The sequence below is a fragment of the Macrosteles quadrilineatus genome, unplaced genomic scaffold, assembly GCF_028750875.1.
Source record: "Macrosteles quadrilineatus isolate MER2022 unplaced genomic scaffold, UCM_ALF_1.0 Scaffold_7__1_contigs__length_78375512, whole genome shotgun sequence".
In the NCBI taxonomy this organism is placed as follows: Eukaryota; Metazoa; Arthropoda; class Insecta; order Hemiptera; family Cicadellidae; genus Macrosteles; species Macrosteles quadrilineatus.
Genome location: NW_026542600.1, coordinates 46,355,948 through 46,378,147, shown reverse-complemented (window position 1 = coordinate 46,378,147; position 22,200 = coordinate 46,355,948). Strand labels below are relative to the sequence as shown.

The following is a 22,200-nucleotide window of genomic DNA, read 5'->3' as shown; positions in this document are numbered from 1 at the left end:
GCTGCAACAGTAGTGTTACAAAATTAGTATTAAGACCACGCTCTAAAATAGTTATCCTGTTTAAGTGCAATGTGTTAAAGGTGAATGAACTGATTTCAAAAACTGAAGTTCTATTTTAGCTATAAAATATAATAAAGTATTAAGTAAAATGACAAAACAGAAACACTAACCATAACTATCTTAGTTTAATGACCATGGGTCAATGGTCCCAACAATTATTTTTAAATACTGATAGGGTTATTACAGAGATTCAAAAAATAATATTTGTTACAAAGCTCTGTTACAGTTTTGTATCAACAAAACATTAACTGGCCTTTCCTTTGAGAAAAGTAATCTGTACAGCAAATACTTTTTTTTGACCAGATCTTTGTAGGAATCACTATTTCTTAGCGATGTTATTTTTTAAATTCTTTGACAGTACCTAAAAATTATAATGTGCCACTTTTTATTTAATTACTAAACCAAGAGTCTGAGGATAGAATTTTAAAAGCTGATGTTAAAATCTGATTAGGAGTGGAAAATAAATACCAAACACTTATCATGTTAAATAAATAAGTAATAAATAAAATTCCTTAAAATAAATAAAAGTTAATAAATCGTTGATAAACAAACTATTTCATGCAATAAATAGCAGTAGAGGGGTAAATAGGGGTAACAAATTATTATTATGATAAAACTTGGTCATAGAAGATATGCAATCATATAGTGATCAATGTGTTAGAATTTGTGGTAAAGGTTAATAATGACTGAATCTGTCTCTAAAGATATTTGCAGTCTCTTCTATTACCCCCAAAACTACATTTCAAACTACAGTAGTTTAAAAATCAAACATCTGGATAACAACATGTTACAGTAAATTGGTAATTTTCAAACTAAAATGTGGTTAACAGGGATGATAATATTGTTAGGATGATAATACAAAATATATTAAAAATGGCTTTGCTTATATACGTTAAATATCTGATAGGAAATTGTTAAAACTTCTTGGAAAAACTGATAAATTTATGTTGCTGAGAGAAATTATGAACACTAAAAAGTTATTACAATTGTGTATAACACTAGGTACTTTTATTGAAAAAACTATTACATAACCTTTTTCTTAAATGAAAAAAAAACCCAATGATAATATTACAGACTGGTTAATATGTTAATATGATAGTTTGAACTTTATGGAATTTTAATACAAGCAGAGAGCACAGAATAGAAATAGAGAGGCTATGAATATACAGCAAGCATTACGGGCAGAGAAGCCAAACCCTACAATCCTTGTAGGAAACAGTGTGATTCCAATACGATTGAGTAACACTTTCGCGATACGTGAATCAGTTAGATTTCTTGTAGTTGTAATTTGATTTGAATTACAGTAGCTTTTGAAGACAGCTTCACTCATAAAACAACGAGGCAGTGTCAATGTGTAGAAGCTTAGTACCTGAGGCAGAACTAGGATGACTCAACGATTCCCCCACCCCTTATACGGGCACGTTATTTTCGGGTGGCTTCACATCTCGCACCTGTCTATTTATATTCTGTGCTCTGTGAAATCTTGACTAGCGTATGATTATTTAAAAATCGTATTAGATTTGACTAGGATACTTTGACTATAATTTTTGTGATTAAATATTTTATATATTTTGAATATATAACCTCCTAAGATAAGTTTCAACCTTAAACTTATGTTCGTGCAAGTTCAAACTTAAAGTTCATTGCTAAACATATTAAAACTACTTTGGTATAACTTAACATAACATTAAAATTCAGGCAAATAAAACCTCTCCTCTATGTAACAAATTAGTAACTACACTAAATGACATAGCTAAACAACTTCAATATAAATAAATAAATATTTCATCTACACCACCTAATCTCATAAACAACAGGTACGCAAGCTTTGAACTTTTGGCAAATTTTGCAACTAAGCATAAAAATATGTAAAGTAAAATACCTTTAACTTGGAATGATGAATATTACCAATCGTTTTTGGTAATAAATATTGGTAACTCAATAACAAAATGATAAACATGGTAACACTACTGATAAAATAAAATAAAAACTCCTAGAAAAAATTAAAACTTCTGTTATACATATTTGTACAATGAAATCAGATTAGCAGAAAAATATAGCTTTTCACAACTTTTGTGTAATACTGAGATTTTCAATAATTAATTGTATATAAAAGTTACTAGAGCTAAGAAAATATTCTCTGATATTTCAATTTCAATGCAATCACTAACTAACATCTAAACCCAAACTATCTCATGAATAACAGTAGGTACAGAGTGTTTGCAAAAGAAAGCTCTAATTTTGAGGAAAGAAAATGAAAGAGATTAACTTACTTTAGTTTTCCTCGTAGTAAACTTTTACTGAGAACCCATTAGTTGCTCTACACAGAGGAAGATTTGAAATTTTTGTTGCAACTTTGCCTTAACACAACTCAACAACTAAATATTTTCAAATAACTATGTAAAAAGACCTAACTGCATAGGACAGGTACTTGGGTATAAACAAGACTTGAGGGGTTACCGGATCCAAATAAAAAGGAAAGTATCATCCCTAATAATGCATATATGTAATCTAATATTATGTATTATGTGTGTCTAATATTATTAGGCCTATCTAATATTATGGCGTGTTGAGGATATACCGCTTTTGACACCTAGTAGCATCGGTCCTCCCACTGTCGTCTCTATTATTGATTCAAATTAGAGAGTTCCTGTTCAAACACTCTGTAAATAAAAAAAACTAAATTCAATTTTTAATACCAAATAAAAATAAACACATTTTGAATGAGATTGCTGGTTTTGTGTCCATAGAACTGATGCTTTACGTGTTCATAGTTTTGAATATGCTTCCAAATTTAATCTTGCATTGTTTTGTGTAGTATGTAGTGTAGTAACTACAATTTTCATGTGCAGAGTCTCAACAACATTGGGTGAATAGGAGGAAACAATTTTTGGGTAATCAGATAATCCCTATTTGATGGTTTAGATGCAATTTTTCATCTCAAAAAGATCTGATAGCAAAAGTATAATGTGATGATTTTTTTCAAGCTCATTACAGGAAAATCAGTAAAGATGAGTAATCTAGAGAAAATAAAATCTGTTGGGGACAGAATTAACACCCTTTAAAGGTATCAAAACCAAAAATAATGTTTCAAATACATAAGATCGAATGTTTAAAAAATCAAACAGAAATCCATATTTCCTTAGGCTTTGAGTATCAGAGTAGTGCAAATGTGCAACTCATATTTCGTTTCATGGAGAAAATAAAAACGGTAATTAATTGTTGGCTCATAGCTTTGACTAGAATTTCTAGTGCTGATCCTTAGTAATGATTAAATTAGGTTAAAACGTGACTGATTTTCATGGACCACTTATGGACACACAAGCACTTATGATACAAAGAAAGACACGGGTGTTTGGCACACAGTTGGCAGCCTCGGTGACCGGATCTGTCTGCGTGGGAGACGGACAGGATTTAGAATTTTGCTAAGAAAAATTGATTGGTAACTGGTCAAAAAAATAATAGTCAATAAACCTTAAAATTGGACTTATAGATTTTTAGAACAGAAAAAGTTTCTCCAGCAGATAGAAACTAATATGGTAAATTTAATTAATTGTATAAATTTCACAAAACCTTGTTACCCTGTATATTGGAGTACATTATATGGAAATCACTACAAAAATAGGTTAAATGTTAGCATACAAATTAGCACAAAATAAAAATGTATACTCTACATTGCTTACTATAAACCCAACCAACCGCTTCCGAGCAAAGCTCGGTCCCCGGTATTACGTCCGTAAACAAGCATACTACAACATTCATTCTCCTTAAATGATCAGTTTGTCTCAGATTGTACATCTATAACATGTGATGATATGGTTATTGCATACATATTCAAACAAATACTGTTTATATACTTCTTTATAGCGTAATTTGTCTATCGATGATCGAAAAACTGCCCACTAGTTATAGTTGTTATATAGTTGTTTTTAGTTATAGTTGTTGTTGTTGTGTGTTATAGTAGTTATAGTTGTTGGTTGTTGTTATAGTTGTTGTTAGTTATAGCATTGACTATATAACACTACTGTAGTGTTATATAGTCAATGGTTATAGTTGTTAGTTAGTTAGTTCGGCAAAACACCGCTAGGTGTAGCTCGCGATTCGCGTAGTGAGGTGTATAGTCAATGGTACACTTGTTCACCGATAGGTATCCCTGAAACGGACTTCTTTAATCCAGCGGTTGGTTTACTTATTAATAAATGATTTAAATTCTATTAAGCATAACAAACAAATTTAAATTCAACTACAAGAAGAAAAACAAGCTATGTATACAAAATCATGCACAGTTTTTAGAATTAAAGTCGTGTTAGTTACCAAAGAAGCCTCTGTATCTGTTGACTCTCGCAAGGATTTTCGGGTAGCTAATACATGACTACCCCATTTATTATCGATCAGGTTATCCATTCGTAAGTTTCTTGAAGAATATTTTATTATTTGAAAAGCCGAAATTCGTCTCTCCTCATGGGAGCGAAAATTGGCTTATAATTAGAGATGGTAACATTTCTCAAAAATGTATCGATCAAAAGAAATCGATGGCATAAAAATATCGAGTTAAAACATCGATATGAGAAAAATAATGGGGAAATGCTAGTGGCGCAAGTAAACAACATTCTAATTCTACCAACACAATAAAACAATTATTTATTGTTTTTATAGTTTATCTAACATTGATATTTAAAAAATTTGATTTTGATTTTAAACATCACAGAAAAATATAAGAACATAAAAATAAATGCATATTAAGTAATACGTTTTATTGGTCTAACGAACGTTTTAACTGAAACAAAATATAACGTTGGTGTAAAATTGCAAAATATGTCAAATAAAATTTTAGTATAGTACCTAAAATGTTCTAATTTCTTACATTCTGTGCGTCTAACATTTGAAAAGCATTGGGGAATTTCTACTTTCAGTTATCTCAAAACGTTGCCAGAAGTAGTTGTTCGAGCGTTTCTGGCGATTATTGTGCATCTTCATTTTCTGTAAATGTCAGGACGTTTTGAGAATGCATTCTGAAATTGTCCTTACTATGACATCCTTATCCGAATTAAGATTCCCTTGTAAAAAAAACTTAGAAAACTATTTTAGGCTTATTTAATTGGACGCCATACGGATATACCGACTGCCAAGTGTATTTCCAACATGATTCTCACACCAGATAGATTTACAATTTTACAATAGAATGTGAAATACAGAAAAGGTGAACCGCGTGCTTTGTTGGTAATAGTGTTATAATAGCATTTGACTATAAAACACTATAGTGTTATATAACATATATAGTGTTATATAGTCAATGGTAATAGCCACATTAGATACACGACGTCCCAACTTGGCCCAACTTTCATGTACTGTAGGTAAAATTTCTCTAGATAAACAAGAATTTTCCAATACAATTTATGACGCACGTATGAGCGAAGTGCTTTACAAACTATGTTAATGATTTAATTAGTAGTACAAGTAATTAATTTGATAACTAAAACCTGCCCCGCCCATTTTTCCAAATAATTCAATCTGTAGCTTACATGCCTCATATGGCTGTGTGAATGGCCTGACAAATCTTACATTAGTACATTTTAAAAGTGATAGTTATTGACTTACCTCATAAATTTAGTCTATATAGGTGTAAAAAAGTATTGATGGTAAAAAGTATCGTTTTATCAAAATGTATTACGTTTATAAATGCTATAAAAAATCGGCTATACCCATTTAACCTTATTAGATTCATTATGAATCTATTTATAGGTGAGATGAGTGTACCTTTAATTTTTTATGGTTTTTATAACTTTTCACTAATTAAATGTTGTATAAAAAAAAACTGCACACCAGTACTCAGAATTCTTAATATGTATGAACAGATTTTTTTTCTATAGATTTTTAACTATTGAAATTCGGATTATTATGGTTTACATATACAGTATTTTACATGCCCAAACAGTTACCAACATTTTAAGTTATCCGAGAAATTATAACAGATATTTTTGCATCACGAAAAGTAAATATTAATGTATTAACAGAAATACAAGGTTTTAACGATGTTACTGTATTTGGAAACTTAACAACTAAATTTGGAAATTTGGAAGCTAATATTATCTATAATATTTTTTTTATTACCAGTTATTTTAGATTAGATTATTTATAGACAAACTGGACAAGACCAGAGCTAAGTAAACTATTTAAATTTCCGTCATTAAGTAGGTCCATGTCAAAAAGGTTTAATTTACCCAAAAAATACCATTCTGTATAGTCACAAATCAAAATTCTTGTTGCAGTTAGAAGTCCAAAGTTTAGTCATAACCCAAACGGAATATTAAACAGTAACCCATATTGCAGTAATTTCTTATGCAGTAGCTCAACTACGGTATTCTAATAAATAATGTCAATATTGCAGAATAACTAAGGATTTTGGGAACATTGTCGTTTTACATTACGTCCAGTAAACAGTGAATGTAGCCTAATAACTTAATTTAACCAAATAGGATATTTTTTTAGTTAAAATTTAATTTATTTGTACATAATAATTGAAAATTATACATCTATACTAGTTTTAGAATAGGTTTATCGCGTTTGCCATTCTAATATGTTTGATGCCAATAAAAGGAGAATAGCGCCTAGCTGAGCTAGTTCAGCCAGTCACCGCTAGGTTTTCAACAGTTCACCCAGACTCCGGTAGGATTCGCTAATCTAGACTTTTAACCAAGGTAGTTAAATTATGTGTTATTTAAGTATTTAAGGTTAAACTACCTTTAGTATAGTGACTATCTTAAGCTAAAAACCCCAAGTAAACAACTAAAATTGATATGTTTGTGATTTAAGTCTAGACAGGTTCCTAAATACGCTCTGCTCATGCTAGAGTCTCGCAGTGTTTCTAGTGTAGCTTCTACATGACCTGGGTTGACTTGACTTGGTCAAACCATACTGGTAGCCCAATAAGCAGGAACGACTGAAAAGTCTTTTTATTGTTTGAGAAGCCGAGAGTTGATGTCTTTACCTAGGCACGACGATTGGCTTATAATTGCTGACGATCTCGTCAACTGTAACTGTTGCCGTGGCCTGCTGGGGCTGTCAAGCCTAGTAGCGTGTGACAGGGACAGTATACAGTGTAGTTTATTTATATGCATCTGCCGCTACTCAGTTATTTTATGTACTGTAGCTAAAATTTATCTAGTAAGTACCTAACAAGAATTTCCAATACAATTTAGACGCACATATGAGGGAAGTGCTTCACAAACATTGTTGATTATTTAATTACCTACTTGTACAAGTAATGAAACAATAATGTGGGGGTTGTATTATCTTACCCCCAAAATTACTATAACTAATAAATCAATCAAATGAAAAGTGCCAAATTTTTAGGCTTGACAAATTGATAAACATATAAAAAGGTTAGATTTAATTTATATTTACGGTATAAATACATTTGTAGATGTACACTCCTAATTAGAATGAATACATAATAAACTTAACTCGGGTTTGTTTGTATTATAGTTGTAAAAAACTGCAGTGATGAAAACTTTTACCCCCTTGTAGTTGTAGAATTTAATATTGGCTATTGACAACAGGAGAGCTCAAACTACTTTAATACTATTGAATACTTAATTAATTATATAAGAAATTAGTATAATAATTGATTAATCTTACATTATACTCGTATTGTGTTGATAAAGTTCTAAATTAAATGTATATAACACTATAGTCCTCGCCACCCTAACTTGAGGCTGCACTAGATATATGTCGTGCCGGCCTTGGGCTGCCTCGAGTTAGGGTGGCGAGGACTATAGCAAATAAATGTTACTTTTAACGAATTCCCCTATAGGGAAGTAGCTATTGCCGTAAGCACTGTAAGACCTAGACCCGGATAACATATAAAGGAAGGGCCTTTTTCCCCAACTCCTGGAACATTTTACTGGTTTTCCACTCCTGAGGTGATTTCCTGTAAGGCTAATTTCCCACAAAGCCAAGAAGGTTTTCCTCACGAGAGACCTCTTCATTGAATTGATAGTTGTTTAACAGAATTGGCAGATTTGAATTTTGACTACCAGTTCACAATCTTGTGCTGTGACCACTAGATCTAACTACAAACCCTTTTTATGATAAAGTCCTCATCAGTTTAATAGATTTTCATGTTTTTTTCTCTTTGATCTAAGTTTAGGAAGTTTAGTTGAAAGGTTAACAACAAAAGACCCAACGATCTAACAATCCTTATTAGATTTGGTGAACTGACTAAAAATGCTACAGATTCCATAATTGCTTGATATAAAACTTTTAGCGTCAGCTGTTTACAATCGAATCAAAGATGCACAATGTAGTATACTTATTATTTAGTTACCATTCAATTATACTTGTATGTGATTTCAAGGCATTATTAATTGCATAAGTACCCAACTAAATCATGAATATATCCACAAATGTATAAGTGCTTTTGTTAAACAAACGTTTCTTTGATGCATTAAATTTTGAGAACAACTAACTTTATACAGGGTGTTTTCCTTAAACACAAATTACTGTGAGAAACTTTTTTACCACAAAATAAGCTTATTGGTGGTGTCCCTGTTTTCTTTACTTCATTGTCGATCAGCTGATATCCACTGTTTTGTTATCTATGAGGCTTGTTAAAAGTAAATAATTGGTTTTATGTCAGAGGAGGTTTGGAAATAAGTTTCCAGGCGTGGTTCCAGTACATCAAAATATATAGACTAGTAAACAATTTTAGGAAAACGGATCAGTAAAAAAAAGTGGTAAACCTAAAATACATACTCTATTTGAGCTTGTGAAAATAGAGTCTTATTTACAATAAATTCCCAATTACACTAAACCTCAAAGATAACTATGCAACAATGCATATCGTCTGAACAGCAATGGAGTAAAGAAAACAAGGATACCAATATATTAGCTTTTTTTGTCGTTAAACAGTGTCTTACAGTAGGCCTACCTGTAATTTCAATCTGCATCTCAAATATCTTTCCTGAATACAACTGATTTATGGGTTGGGTATACTCCATTGCACTTTGTCGGTATAAATAAGTGAATTTTTTTCCTATCCTCAAAAGAAATCCTAGGTAAGTGAAATACTCAAATTATGGCTCAACACTAGGTAATCTCATTATGCATAGAGTTGATGACAAAGTTAGGTAGACAAGTTCATGGACATACAGTACTAAACTCATTTAAACGCGCAATTCAATGTGAGGAATACATGTTCTAAAGAAATACTATTCACATTGTATTTGCAAAAGCAACCTTTATTAATTCAAAATTGCATAACAACAATAAATTGTATTCAAACACACAGAAAGAACAATTAAACTGTCACTAGGCTAACAACAAAATAAAACACTAAATATATTCTATTACTACTACAAAATTGATAAATAATATATTCTTATCAATAACTCAAAACATGATTTGTTAACCAGAAGATTAATCACAACATCCTAAAATTGTAGTAATAGATCACTTGATGATTACTGTTTATAAATTATTTGTGAATTATTGTCCACCTTATTTGTGATAGTACTTATAAGTAAAAATAAACATTTTGTACCATTTAAATTTACAATATTACATAAATCAAACTCATATAGTCCATTTGCTGACATAACATCAGTCAAACTATAAAAGTCCATGCACAAATACGTACTATTTTAAAAACAAAACTATTTGAAAGCTAAAAACATTTCTCAAGTTCAACGTGAATATTATGATTAGTAACTCAAATTAAAACCAATTACTAACATGGCAAGGGTGAATAATGGTAACTAAATGTTTAAACTTAATGTTTCATGACTCAAATAAACATTAAATCTATACTTTTGCAGCCAAGAGTTGGACTGAAAGAAGTTGTGCAAACAACTTTTTAAGGTGGTTTTTATAAAATTCATATATGTAGGTCAATACAAATTTATTAAAAGAATCACCCAGAATCTATATAAAGATAAATTAGGCATGAAGTGCAGACCACAAAAATTAATCTGTTGGACAACATCAAATTTTGTTTCAAGATTATAAATGGAATAAATAATTAAAATATATAACTATGTTTAGCAACAATCACACATGATTTAGTGAAATACAAGTGCTAGCAAAAGCATCACATGAATGTTTATTGAGTTTCCAAAGATTTGAAAAGTAATTAAAGTAATTAATTGAGGGAGGATAAATGATTATGTGGAGTAATCAGACTATTCAGTTATTACTTCAGATCCTTAGAATATGTGCTGAACTAGCAATTATAAAATGTATGCAGGTTTGCTGCATCGGGAGTGTTACAAAATTAGTATTAAGACCACGCTCTAAAATAGTTATCCTGTTTAAGTGCAATGTGTTAAAGGTGAATGAACTGATTTCAAAAACTGAAGCTCTCTTTTAGCTATAAAATATAATAAAGTATTAAGTAAAATGACAAAACAGAAACACTAACCATAACTATCTTAGTTTTACGACCAAGGGTCAATGGTCCCAACAATTATTTTTAAATACTGATAGGGTTATTACAGAGATTCAAAAAATAATACTTAATTGTTACAAAGCTCTGTTACAGTTTTGTATCAACAAAACATTAACTGGCCTTTCCTTTGAGAAAAGTAATCTGTACAGCAAATACATTTTTTTGACCAGATCTTTGTAGAAATCACTATTTCTTAGCGATATTATTTTTTAAGTTCTTTGACAGTACCTAAAAATTATAATGTGCCACTTTTTATTTAATTACTAAACCTAGAGTCTGAGGATAGAGTTTTAAAAGCTGATGTTAAAATCTGATTAGGAGTGGAAAATAAATACCAAACACTTATCATGTTAAATAAATAAGTAATAAATAAAATGCCTTAAAATAAATAAAAGTTAATAAATCGTTGATAAACAAACTATTTCATGCAATAGCATTAGAGGGGTAAATAGGGGTAACAAATTATTATTATGATAAAAACTTGGTCATAGAAGATATGCAATCATATAGTGATCAATGTGTTAGAATTTGTGGTAAAGGTTAATAATGACTGAATCTGTCTCTAAAGATATTTGCAGTCTCTTCTATTACTCTCAAAACTACATTTCAAACTACAGTAGTTTAAAAATCAAACATCTGGATAACAACATGTCCACAACATGGATAACAACATGTATTTGTGTTGTAAATTGGTGATTTTCAAACAAAAATGTGGTTAACAGGGATGATAATATTGTTAGGATGATAATATAAAATATATAAAAAATGGCTTTGCTTATATATACGTTAAATATCTGATAGGAAATTGTTAAAACTTCTTGGAGGAAACTGATAAATTAATGTTGATGAGAGAAATTATGAACACTAAAAAGTTATTACAATTGTGTATAACACTAGTTACTTTTATTGAAAAAACTATTACATAACCATTTTCTTAAATGAAAAAACCCAATGATAATATTACAGACTGGTTAATATGATATGATGGTTAATATTTTAATATGATAGTTTGAACTTTATGGAATTTGAATACAATTCAAGCAGAGAGCACAGAATAGAAATAGAGAGGCTATGAATATACAGCAAGCATTACGGGCAGAGAGGCCAAACCCCACAATCCTTGTAGGAAACAGTGTGATTCCAATACGATTGAGTAACACTTTCGCGATACCTGAATCAGTTAGATTTCTTGTAGTTGTAATTTGATTTGAATTACAGTAGCTTTTGAAGACAGCTTCACTCATAAAACAACGAGGCAGTGTCAATATGTGTAGAAGCTTAGTACCTGAGGCAGAACTAGGATGACTCAACGCTTCCCCCACCCCTTATACGGGCACGTTATTTTCGGGTGGCTTCACATCTCGCACCTGTCTATTTATATTCTGTGCTCTGTGAAATCTTGACTAGCGTATGATTATTTAAAAATCGTATTAGATTTGACTAGGATACTTTGACTATAATTTTTGTGATTAAATATTTTATATATTTTGAATATATAACCTCCTAAGATAAGTTTCAACCTTAAACTTATGTTCGTGCAAGTTCAAACTTAAAGTTCATTGCTAAACATATTAAAACTACTTTGGTATAACTTAACATAACATTAAAATTCAGGCAAATAAAACCTCTCCTCTATGTAACAAATTAGTAACTACACTAAATGACATAGCTAAACAACTTCAATATAAATAAATAAATATTTCATCTACACCACCTAATCTCATAAACAACAGGTACGCAAGCTTTGAACTTTTGGCAAATTTTGCAACTAAGCATAAAAATATGTAAAGTAAAATACCTTTAACTTGGAATGATGAATATTACCAATCGTTTTTGGTAATAAATATTGGTAACTCAATAACAAAATGATAAACATATGGTAACACTACTGATAAAATAAAATAAAAACTCCTAGAAAAAATTAAAACATCTGTTATACATATTTGTACAATGAAATAAGATTAGCAGAAAAATATAGCTTTTCGCGACTTTTGTGTAATACTGAGATTTTCAATAATTAATTGTATATAAAAGTTACTAGAGCTAAGAAAATATTCTCTGATATTTCAATTTCAATGCAATCACTAACTAACATCTAAACCTAAACTATCTCATGAATAACAGCAGGTACAGAGTGTTTGCAAAAGAAAGCTCTAATTTTGAGGAAAGAAAATGAAAGAGATTAACTTACTTTAGTTTTCCTCGTAGTAAACTTTTACTGAGAACCCATTAGTTGCTCTATACAGAGGAAGAAGATTTGAAATTTTTGTTGCAACTTTGCCTTAACACAACTCAACAACTAAATATTTTCAAATAACTATGTAAAAAGACCTAACTGCATAGGACAGGTACTTGGGTATAAACAAGACTTGAGGGGTTACCGGATCCAAATAAAAAGGAAAGTATCATCCCTAATAATGCATATATGTAATCTAATATTATGTATTATGTGTGTCTAATATTATTAGGCCTATCTAATATTATGGCGTGTTGAGGATATACCGCTTTTGACACCTAGTAGCATCGGTCCTCCCACTGTCGTCTCTATTATTGATTCAAATTAGAGAGTTCCTGTTCAAACACTCTGTAAATAAAAAAAAAACGAAATTCAATTTTTAATACCAAATAAAAATAAACACATTTTGAATGAGATTGCTGGTTTTGTGTCCATAGAACTGATGCTTTACGTGTTCATAGTTTTGAATATGCTTCCAAATTTAATCTTGCATTGTTTTGTGTAGTATGTAGTGTAGTAACTACAATTTTCATGTGCAGAGTCTCAACAACATTGGGTGAATAGGAGGAAACAATTTTTGGGTATTCAGATAATCCCTATTTGATGGTTTAGATGCAATTTTTCATCTCAAAAAGATCTGATAGCAAAAGTCTAATGTGATGATTTTTTTCAAGCTCATTACAGGAAGATGAGTAATCTAGAGAAAAAAAAAAACTGTTGGGGAAAGAATTAACACCCTTTAAAGGTATCAAAACCAAAAATAATGTTTCAAATACATAAGATCAAATGTTTAAAAAATCAAACAGTAATCCATATATTTCCTTAGGCTTTGAGTATCAGAGTAGTGCAAATGTGCAACTCATATTTCGTTTCGTGGAGAAAATAAAAACGGTAATTAATTGTTGGCTCATAGCTTTGACTAGAATTGCTGGTGCTGATCCTTAGTAATGATTAAATTTGGTTAAAACGTGACTGATTTTCATGGACCACTTATGGACACACAAGCACTTAGGATACAAAGAAAGACACGGGTGTTCTGGTAGGTGTTTTCTTCTCTTGTACTTCAGGTGAGGGTTCCTCGGGTAGTTTGTTCTTCAGGTAGGCCAAGATAGCTTCAGTTCCCTTGGACACAATATGGTAGCTTGGCTGACGAAATTTGTTGCCAGTTACTTCAAGTGACCTAGAAAACCATTGACTATGATTCATCTAAAAAATATCAAGTGATAATAAGATGCATTTGAATAATAATTGTAGCATTATTATGGAGCCTAATTGTTGTTTATTATTCCATATTGTTTAATATGTGTACTGTTTTGGATTATCATTATTATTTTTGTTTTTGCGTTCATTCAACATACTTTAAGACCTATTTCATGCTAATATATTTGAATAACTTGTTGCATGCCTAAAACACATGTCTGTAAAAATAACCTATGTGTATTGCATGATTGTAAATGCTGAATGACAATAAATGATGATTATTGATTAATTGAGAAGAAATTATTGTATTCAATTTTTTTGCTTTTCCATTATATTTTAGAATGATTTATAACACTTTAATTATCATAACAACCAGTTTGGGTAGTTTTGGTATGAATAGTTGAAAAAAAAACACACAAAAAACAGCTACCGTATATAGAGCATCTGCTTAAGATCTATAGTTGTAAAAATTATATGTTTTTAAACACAATGATAAAAGTCAAATATTCTTGTTGATCAACTTTTGTATATTTTATGGTTGAATATCAATTGTGAACTAAATTTTCTACCGTTTTGAGGGAAAACTACAACCATTATGGCTCATTTTGGGTAAAAAATAGAATATCAGAGGCTAATAATGAGTCAACTAAATACATAAGACATAAGATGTCTGGGTAGTCAAATGGTTATAGTGCTCGCCTTCAAATATTAAAATCACTGGTTCGATTCCAAGCGAGATAGTTTCCAGACCCATTGGGTGAACGACAGGAACCAGACATTTTTCAAACGGATAGTATCCGCACAACAGTTATAATCAAAAGGGGGTGTCATTTTATTGATGTATATTATGCCATGCCATTTTATCAACTATGGAGCATTGGACGGTAAACACCGTATGTTTGCGTATAATGAATATGCCTGAAATGGTGAGCCTATCATGGCAGTGCAGCGACTTTTCTCGTTCAATTTCATCTTAGATGCCACAATACAGTTTGCAGCCAAAATACAACACAGATGGATTCCAATTTGAGAAATGATGGATTTATCGGAAAAAAGAAGCCACTTGGTCAAAAATAGGTTGCTTGCTGTAGATGTTGAAATGGTTGGACAAGCTTTGATTCGTAAGTGTTGATATGCTCAAGCATTTTTTTTCAGGTCACAGATGAGACAGCAACGTTAACAATACTTATGTTTATTTTCAATAAAATCGATCACACACACACTGCTGAGGATTCAATGGCCGTAGTGTGTACAGTATTATGTTTATAGGAACAGGTGTTCATATTTCCGAGACATTCTGGGAGCCCCAATGTTACAAGATTTGAGCAAATTTGAATATTTTTTGGGCATTCTCAAATTACACGTCCCCACTCACAAACCCCAAACCTTGGTGGGTTTCAAGGACGCAATTAACTAAGAAGTGGCAACAATTAATGGTGGCCATCAAATGCTGAGACGTGTAAAGAAAGAATTTAAGAAAATGGTTGAAACCTGCATGAATGAAAGTGAACTCAACCTTACTGACATTGTAAAGCACCTTTCTATAAGTAAAGGACAAGAGTATCCAACTAGGTTTAGTAAATAGTGTACTTCTTAAATGGCAAGTTTGCAAACATTTTAATGTAATCAAAGTTATAATTGACACAAAAACAAATGAGTAAATTATGTAAATGCTTCAGTATGATAAATATTTTTTGGCATCACTCACCTTATTGAAATCAGGAGAACACAGTCCTACGTTTACATGAGAAGACAAAATAACCTTGAAAACGCCGCAGTTTTAATTGGTGCGGCAAAACGTTGGAGTTGAGAACTTTAGTCTGTGATTTTATATTCAGTTTTATTTTTATTTTTGTATTTTTATCAGTGTGTACGTGTAATGAACTGTGATATGACAAGGACTGTGTTCTCCTGATTTCAATAAGGTGAGTGATGCCCAAAAATATTTATCATACTGAAGTATTGACCTTACCTAAAATACCATGACGTTTAGAAATATGTAAATGCTTGTTTTTAAAAAGTATAATTTTTTCTTGTCACCCTTTATTACCCAGAGTATTACCACAACTACTTTAGATTGGATAATTGAGATTCTACTTAGTTTAAAATGTCATACTTAAGGTTAGTCATGAGGCCCAGTTGAGGTGGTAGCTGGAAGATTTCATTGTTGCTGATATTTAGAGTTTCTAGGTACTGCAGATTCTCCAAAGCAACAGAAGACTCACAGCCACAAACACTGCTCAGGTCTGCAAGTTGGTTATTGCTGAGGTTCAAGGTTCTCAGTAGCTTCAGCTCAAAAACAACCTTTGGAACTTCGCTAAACCTGTAAAACAGAAGTTTATTTAGTGCATCTGATGATGAATACTAAACAGTAGGGTATAAAAACCTAGGTAGTATAGGGTGTTTTGTTTTAAACACAACCCGAATTACATGTATCATGAGACAATTTGTAAGAACGAAACAAGCACATATAATGGTATCCCTGTTCTCTTTGCTTCATTGCCAACCAACTTAACTTCATTATTACATAGTTATTTATGAGGTTTAGTGTTATTGGCAATTTATTGTGAATAAGACTCAACATGGTGTTTTTGAAACCATAAAGAGTATGGATTGTAGAAGGATACGTTAAAAGTAATTCCTTGATTTTATGCCAAGATGGGTTTGAAAGTAAGCTTCCAGGTGTGATTCCTGTACCCAAAGAATCAACTATTTGTTGATGAACTATATGACTTTTCAAAACCTTAAGGAAATCGGGTCCATAGAAATTAGAACCATGAAAATTCACACTGTATTTGAGCTTGCAAAAAAAAGATCATGTTGAGTCTTATTTACAATAAATTCGTAATAACACTAAACCTCATAGACAACTTAAGTATGCAAATATGCATATCAGTTGATCAGCATTGAAGTAAGGAAAAAGGAATACCTTTTTTTTATATGTTCTTGTTTCCTTGTAACAAACTGTCTCACAATAGGCCTACTTGTAATTCGTGTTGTGTTTAAACTTATAAGCTTGTTTTGTCGTAAGTAGTGTCTTACAGTACTTTTGTAATTTGGGCTTCATAGTTGGGTGTTTGCGTTTGCATTAATATTCACCTTATCGTATGAATTTTTATTTCTATCAATCCTCATCATAGTGCAAGTGCTACATGGACAATGGACGTCTTTAAAACCAAAGTCACAAGCTTAAGTAAAATACTGCCTATAGCAATGACTGATAGAAAAAAATTAACTTTTTCTATAAAAAATAGTCTTTAATCTCATAATACTCTTAAAACAGTGGGTACAGCTTACAGGCAAATGGGAATAGTATGTGGCTCCTTTCCCTTGACTCAAGAGATACATGGAATAGCAGTACAGAAAAAAGAAAACACAGGGAAATCCTGTCTGCCTCCGACTTAAATATTTTGCATAACCTCTCACAAGAAAAAAACCAGCTTTAATCCCTTGCACCTACCATTGCAAACTGCTCGCCAGCTTTTCAAGAAGGGGGTTAAGGGGGTGCGGTAGTTCCTCAAACAGCTAAGGCTGCACTGATATCTGAAACCGAGGACTATTTCTCCCCCAAGGGCATCAGAAATGGTGCTCAAGACCGTCCGAGAAGGCCAGTACGAAAATGAAGTACAGGCCTGTGTAGTCCAATGACTGCACCGTTCACGTCGTGGCCCCTGTCACGCTGATCTCGGTGGATCTAGGCTAGAGTCCCGAATGACTCTCTGGTGGGGGGCAGCTGCACCATCAGAACTGGGTATTTCGTGCTGGTCTAAGACGAGGCTTGCCTCTCTTAGAGCAGGGCGCCCACCCAGACGTTCAGTCATAGCAATAGCTATGTCTGAGCACTGCGGGCCCTGGGCTAAGGTGGAATGCAACCCGTGCTGAGAGCCTTGCGGCACTGGGGGCCTAATACTCAGTGTCTGAAACGGAGCCTTCTGGGAACCAGGGGGAACCCAGTCATATGAACCCCTTACCTCTCTAATCGGGTCACTGGGGAGGTGGACTTTTAGATACCCGGTACTCGTGGGAACATAACGGATGACCAAAAAAAAAGTTAGTGAGCAAACTGACGAAACCAAGACTGATGAGCAAGAAGAGTGTGACCAACAGGTCAAAAGCACTTCTATTGCTAGTGTAAATGTAGAAGATCCAATCCAAATCTCGTCAAAGATAGATACATCATAATGAACATAATGCCTTATACGTCGAACCGTTTCAGAGAATTCTGGATGACAGCAATCGCACAAAATCTTTCATGGCCCCAAACACAACATAGCATTAGGGAGAATTTTTTCACCTCGGACACTCTGAGAGAACTCAAGAACCAAAATTTATATAGGCGTCAGCACCAACGGGAACACTTAGCCGATTTTGTTAAGGACATTCAAACCTTGCACACCATTTTGTCTCCTAACACCCCTGAACAGGAAATGTTTCAAACCATTTTTAGAGGTATTAATCAGCAAACACGAGCGACCTTTGCAGGCCTTAAGCCTATCACTTCAATTCAGGATTTACTTGATGTGGCCCCCCTGTCAGCAAGCCTGTTAGACCAATCAACCCAAAATCAACCAAGAGACCAGCAACCACAGTTTCACTTCTACGCTCAGGCCTCTTTGCTTACTTCGGCTTCCCAAAATATCTGGTGTCAGACAACGTTTCGTCTTTTACATCTAAAGAATTTTCAGACATGTGTCTTCAGTTAGGGATCCGCCACATAACCACCACTCCATACTATCCAAACCCAAGCCATGCCGAGCGAATGAATAAGAACATCAAAATAGCCATTCGAATTTATCACTCAGAGCATCAAACTGATTGGGACCAAAATATCCATCTTTTCCAGATAGCCTTTAATTCAGCCAAACACTCAAGCACCGGATATTCCCCAGCAGACCTCTTTTTAAGTTTTCACATCAATCATCCATTAGAACTAAACTGGGATTTGGACCAATTACTAAATTACAACACAAACCCCCAAACAACCAGGGACAAATGGGTACAAGCGCACCAAAATTTAACTAAAGCACGAGAAGCCCGCGAAAGACAATACAATCAGGGAAGACACCCCCCATCCTTCAAGATAGGCGATTGGGTCATGTTTAGACTACACCACCAGAGCAAGGCAATCAACAAAATCAATGCTAAATTGCTTCCACTCTGGTCACGACCAGCTATTATACAGGCCTACACATCACCTGTTACAGTAATTTTAATGGATCCAAAGACAGGAAAAGTTGTGAGGCGAGCTCATGTCTCTCAGCTCAAGCACTATTTTCACCCGAATCAGGGACTTCCACGAACGACCACATCAATTAAACCCCCACCCACCCGTTAAATCAAAAACTCACGCATCTCATGAACCCTCTCAGCTGGTGATATTAGATTAAGTTAGGTTAGTCCATACTGTACAATTTTTCACTCCGTAACACACACACACACACACACACAGGGTTGTGATGGAGCCTGCACCTGTCGCCAACTGTGACTAAGGTCGTGTTTCGCGTAGGCACGCTGTGGGGAGTTTATGTTAGTTAGAAAGCAATGTGGACTGTATTTTAGTAATTTTGAATTGGATACACTAACCTTTTGTTATTAAACTGATGCGTAGACTGGGGGCCCCCTTTGATGAATCCTGAAATGCTATAATGTTGATAAGTTCACTTTTTCACACTATATGATGTTAAAAAACACTTCAATTGTCTTTATAATAAGTTATAAGCCAGCGGAAAATATTTATGTTGGTATAGAGGTTTATGGTATTTGAAAATGTAGGAGAAAAGGCATGTTAAGTCCTCATAGCAACAGGACTTGCCCAAGAGTGTGCCACTACTCTACTGAAGGAAGGAGTTGGTCATGTGATACATATCAGTGACCAATCAGAGAGCTAGTCTTGAAACCATTGGGATTTGAAGATACTGATGCACTCTATGAGGAAAACATTTAACTATTTGAAATGGTATTTAAATGGAGATTGTGGTGAAATCAGTTACATATTATTAGAGTGCATTAAAATTAAAAATTAATATAAGAATACTTAGAACAAAACAGTATATATATTTGACATACCGGCCCCCTTGAACCGATCCGGTTCAACAGAAAAACAAGAACCATGCATGATTGAAATATGAGGAATAAAAATAAGGAAGGGGGTTGGTAGCCAGAGTTATGTTAGGTTAGTTTATAGGAAGGCGGGAAACCTTAACTACAGGTCGTGTTAAGGTTTTTGTAGATGTCTTGATTTGAACGACTCTTACAGTGCCATCTTGACCAGGAGAGGCTGAGATGATTCGACCAAGCATCCAAGCAAGAGGTGGAGTATTGTCTTCATGAATGATTACTAAGTCTCCGATCTTGAGGTTTTCTTCTGGAGTAATCCACTTAGATCGTTCTTGGAGGGTCTGCAGATACTCTCTATGCCATCTGTTCCATATGTGTTGAGCAAATGCGTGCACAAGTTTCCACCGTTTCAGGCGATTTACAGAGATATCCGTGAGATGAGGTTCTATTAGAGACGTCAGAGGTCCTCCTGTCAGGAAGTGTCCTGGAGTTAATGCTTCAAGGTCAGATGGGTCTGCAGAGAGTGGTGTTATGAGGTTGAATGTCTCTGATTTCAGTTCATTAAGAGATTCTTCAGGATCTGGGGAAAGTTTAGTTTGTGGCCATGTAATTGAGTCCCATTTAAGCCACTTAGGTCCTGACCACCAGAGCTCATGATTCATTAAAGCGGATGGTGTTAGGCCACGAGAGGCGCAATCAGCAGGGTTCTCTGCTGAGGAAACGTGTCTCCATATGCATGAAGGAGTAAGCTCTTGTATCTGAGCTACTCTATTTGCTACAAATAGTTTTAGCTTGTAAGATGGGGTGTGGATCCATGACAGAGCAATCATAGAATCTGACCACGCATTGATAGCTGTAATATGGTACTGTTTATCAAACTTATTGATGCAATAGTGAAGCAACTTGGCAAGTAAATGAGCGCCGCATAGTTCAAGCCTAGGTATTGTAGTGCGTTTAAGCGGAGCTACCTTTGATTTTGCAATCAACAAATGAGTTGAAACATTGTGATCAGAATCTTCTAACCTTAAAAAGACACATGAAGCATAGCCTGATTCACTAGCGTCTGAAAAGCCGTGTAATTGTATATTACTGGCGTTTACCATGGGAAGGTAGCGAGGTATTTTTAGATTGTCAATTTCTGAGAGCTCACTGATAAATTGAGACCATTTCTCAGAAAGTGTCTCAGGAAGCTGAGTATCCCATTCTAACCCTAAACACCAAATGTGCTGCATTAATGCCTTTGCCCAAAAAACCAGCGGACAAATTAGCCCCATGGGGTCATAAATCTGAGCAATAAAAGAAAGAAGTGCTCTCTTTGTATGTACTCCTAAGGGTTTGGGTATAGCATAAGAAAATTTGTCTGTTTGTGGTATCCATTTTAAGCCAAGGACACTGTGACAAGGTTGATCAGTGCTTCGAAGCATGAGGGGAGTTTCACGATGATCCAGCGGAACATTTTCAAGAAGTTTTTCATTATTAGAAGACCATTTTCGTAGCTGAAATCCTCCTTTGAGTAGTAAATCGATAACATCTTGCTGTAAGTCAAGGGCTTCATTTAAAGTGTCACAACCTAACAAAGCGTCATCAACATAGATTTGATCTTGCAGAGCTTTGGCTGCTAGCGGATGGTTATCACCTTCATCGGCCATTAGCTGTTGGATAACACGATTGGCTAAATATGGACTTGAACTCATGCCGTATGTAACCGTGGTTAACTGATACACTTTGATCGGATGAGAGGGCTCTTTTCTCCAGTAAATCAATTGAAATTTTCTATCATCTTCATGAATTAATATCTGCCTAAACATTTGTTTTATGTCACATGTGAAGACATATTTATGTTGTCGAAAGCGAAAAATTATATCAGTAGGATCGTTATGCAGTTTTGGGCCTTGGTGTTGTAAGCTGTTAAGCGAGATTCCAGTAGAAGTTGGGACCGAACTGTTAAAAACCACTCTTAGCTTGTCTCCTTTAAAAACACCATGATGAGGTAGGAAGAAGTGAGGTTCGTCTGAGGGCGGAATTGATTCCCAAATTTCCATATGACCAGAAGTCTCATAATCTTGCATGAATTCAACATATTTCATCTTGAAGTCTGGTTGAGCAGCAAATTTATTTTCAAGTGAGTTAAACATACGTTTAGCTACAGGTGCTGAAAGACCCAATTTCTGAGGGGATTCCTTAAACGGTAAACGACAGATAT

The 22,200-nt window shown here is 33.6% G+C and overlaps 2 protein-coding genes across 4 annotated transcripts in view; one reads left to right on the top strand and one right to left on the bottom strand.

Annotated features, from left to right (window-relative positions):
- Window positions 1-6,945, top strand: part of LOC128998951 (uncharacterized) — a 43,039-nt gene extending 36,094 nt beyond the window's left edge. Inside the window, exon 2 of the mRNA XM_054425307.1 lies at window positions 6,874-6,945. Within this exon, the coding sequence (XP_054281282.1) occupies window positions 6,874-6,945 (72 nt within the window). The remainder of the gene's footprint in view (window positions 1-6,873) is intronic.
- A 2,376-nt stretch (window positions 6,946-9,321) lies between these two features.
- Window positions 9,322-22,200, bottom strand: part of LOC128997995 (leucine-rich repeat-containing protein 40-like) — a 48,675-nt gene continuing 35,796 nt past the window's right edge. For all 3 annotated transcript variants that reach the window (XM_054423894.1, XM_054423896.1, XM_054423895.1), the window contains 2 exons: window positions 16,057-16,263; window positions 9,322-13,920 (listed from right to left, as the gene is read on the bottom strand). In XM_054423894.1, coding sequence (XP_054279869.1) covers window positions 13,749-13,920; window positions 16,057-16,263 — 379 coding nt within the window. In that variant the 3' untranslated portion in view covers window positions 9,322-13,748. The remainder of the gene's footprint in view (window positions 13,921-16,056; window positions 16,264-22,200) is intronic.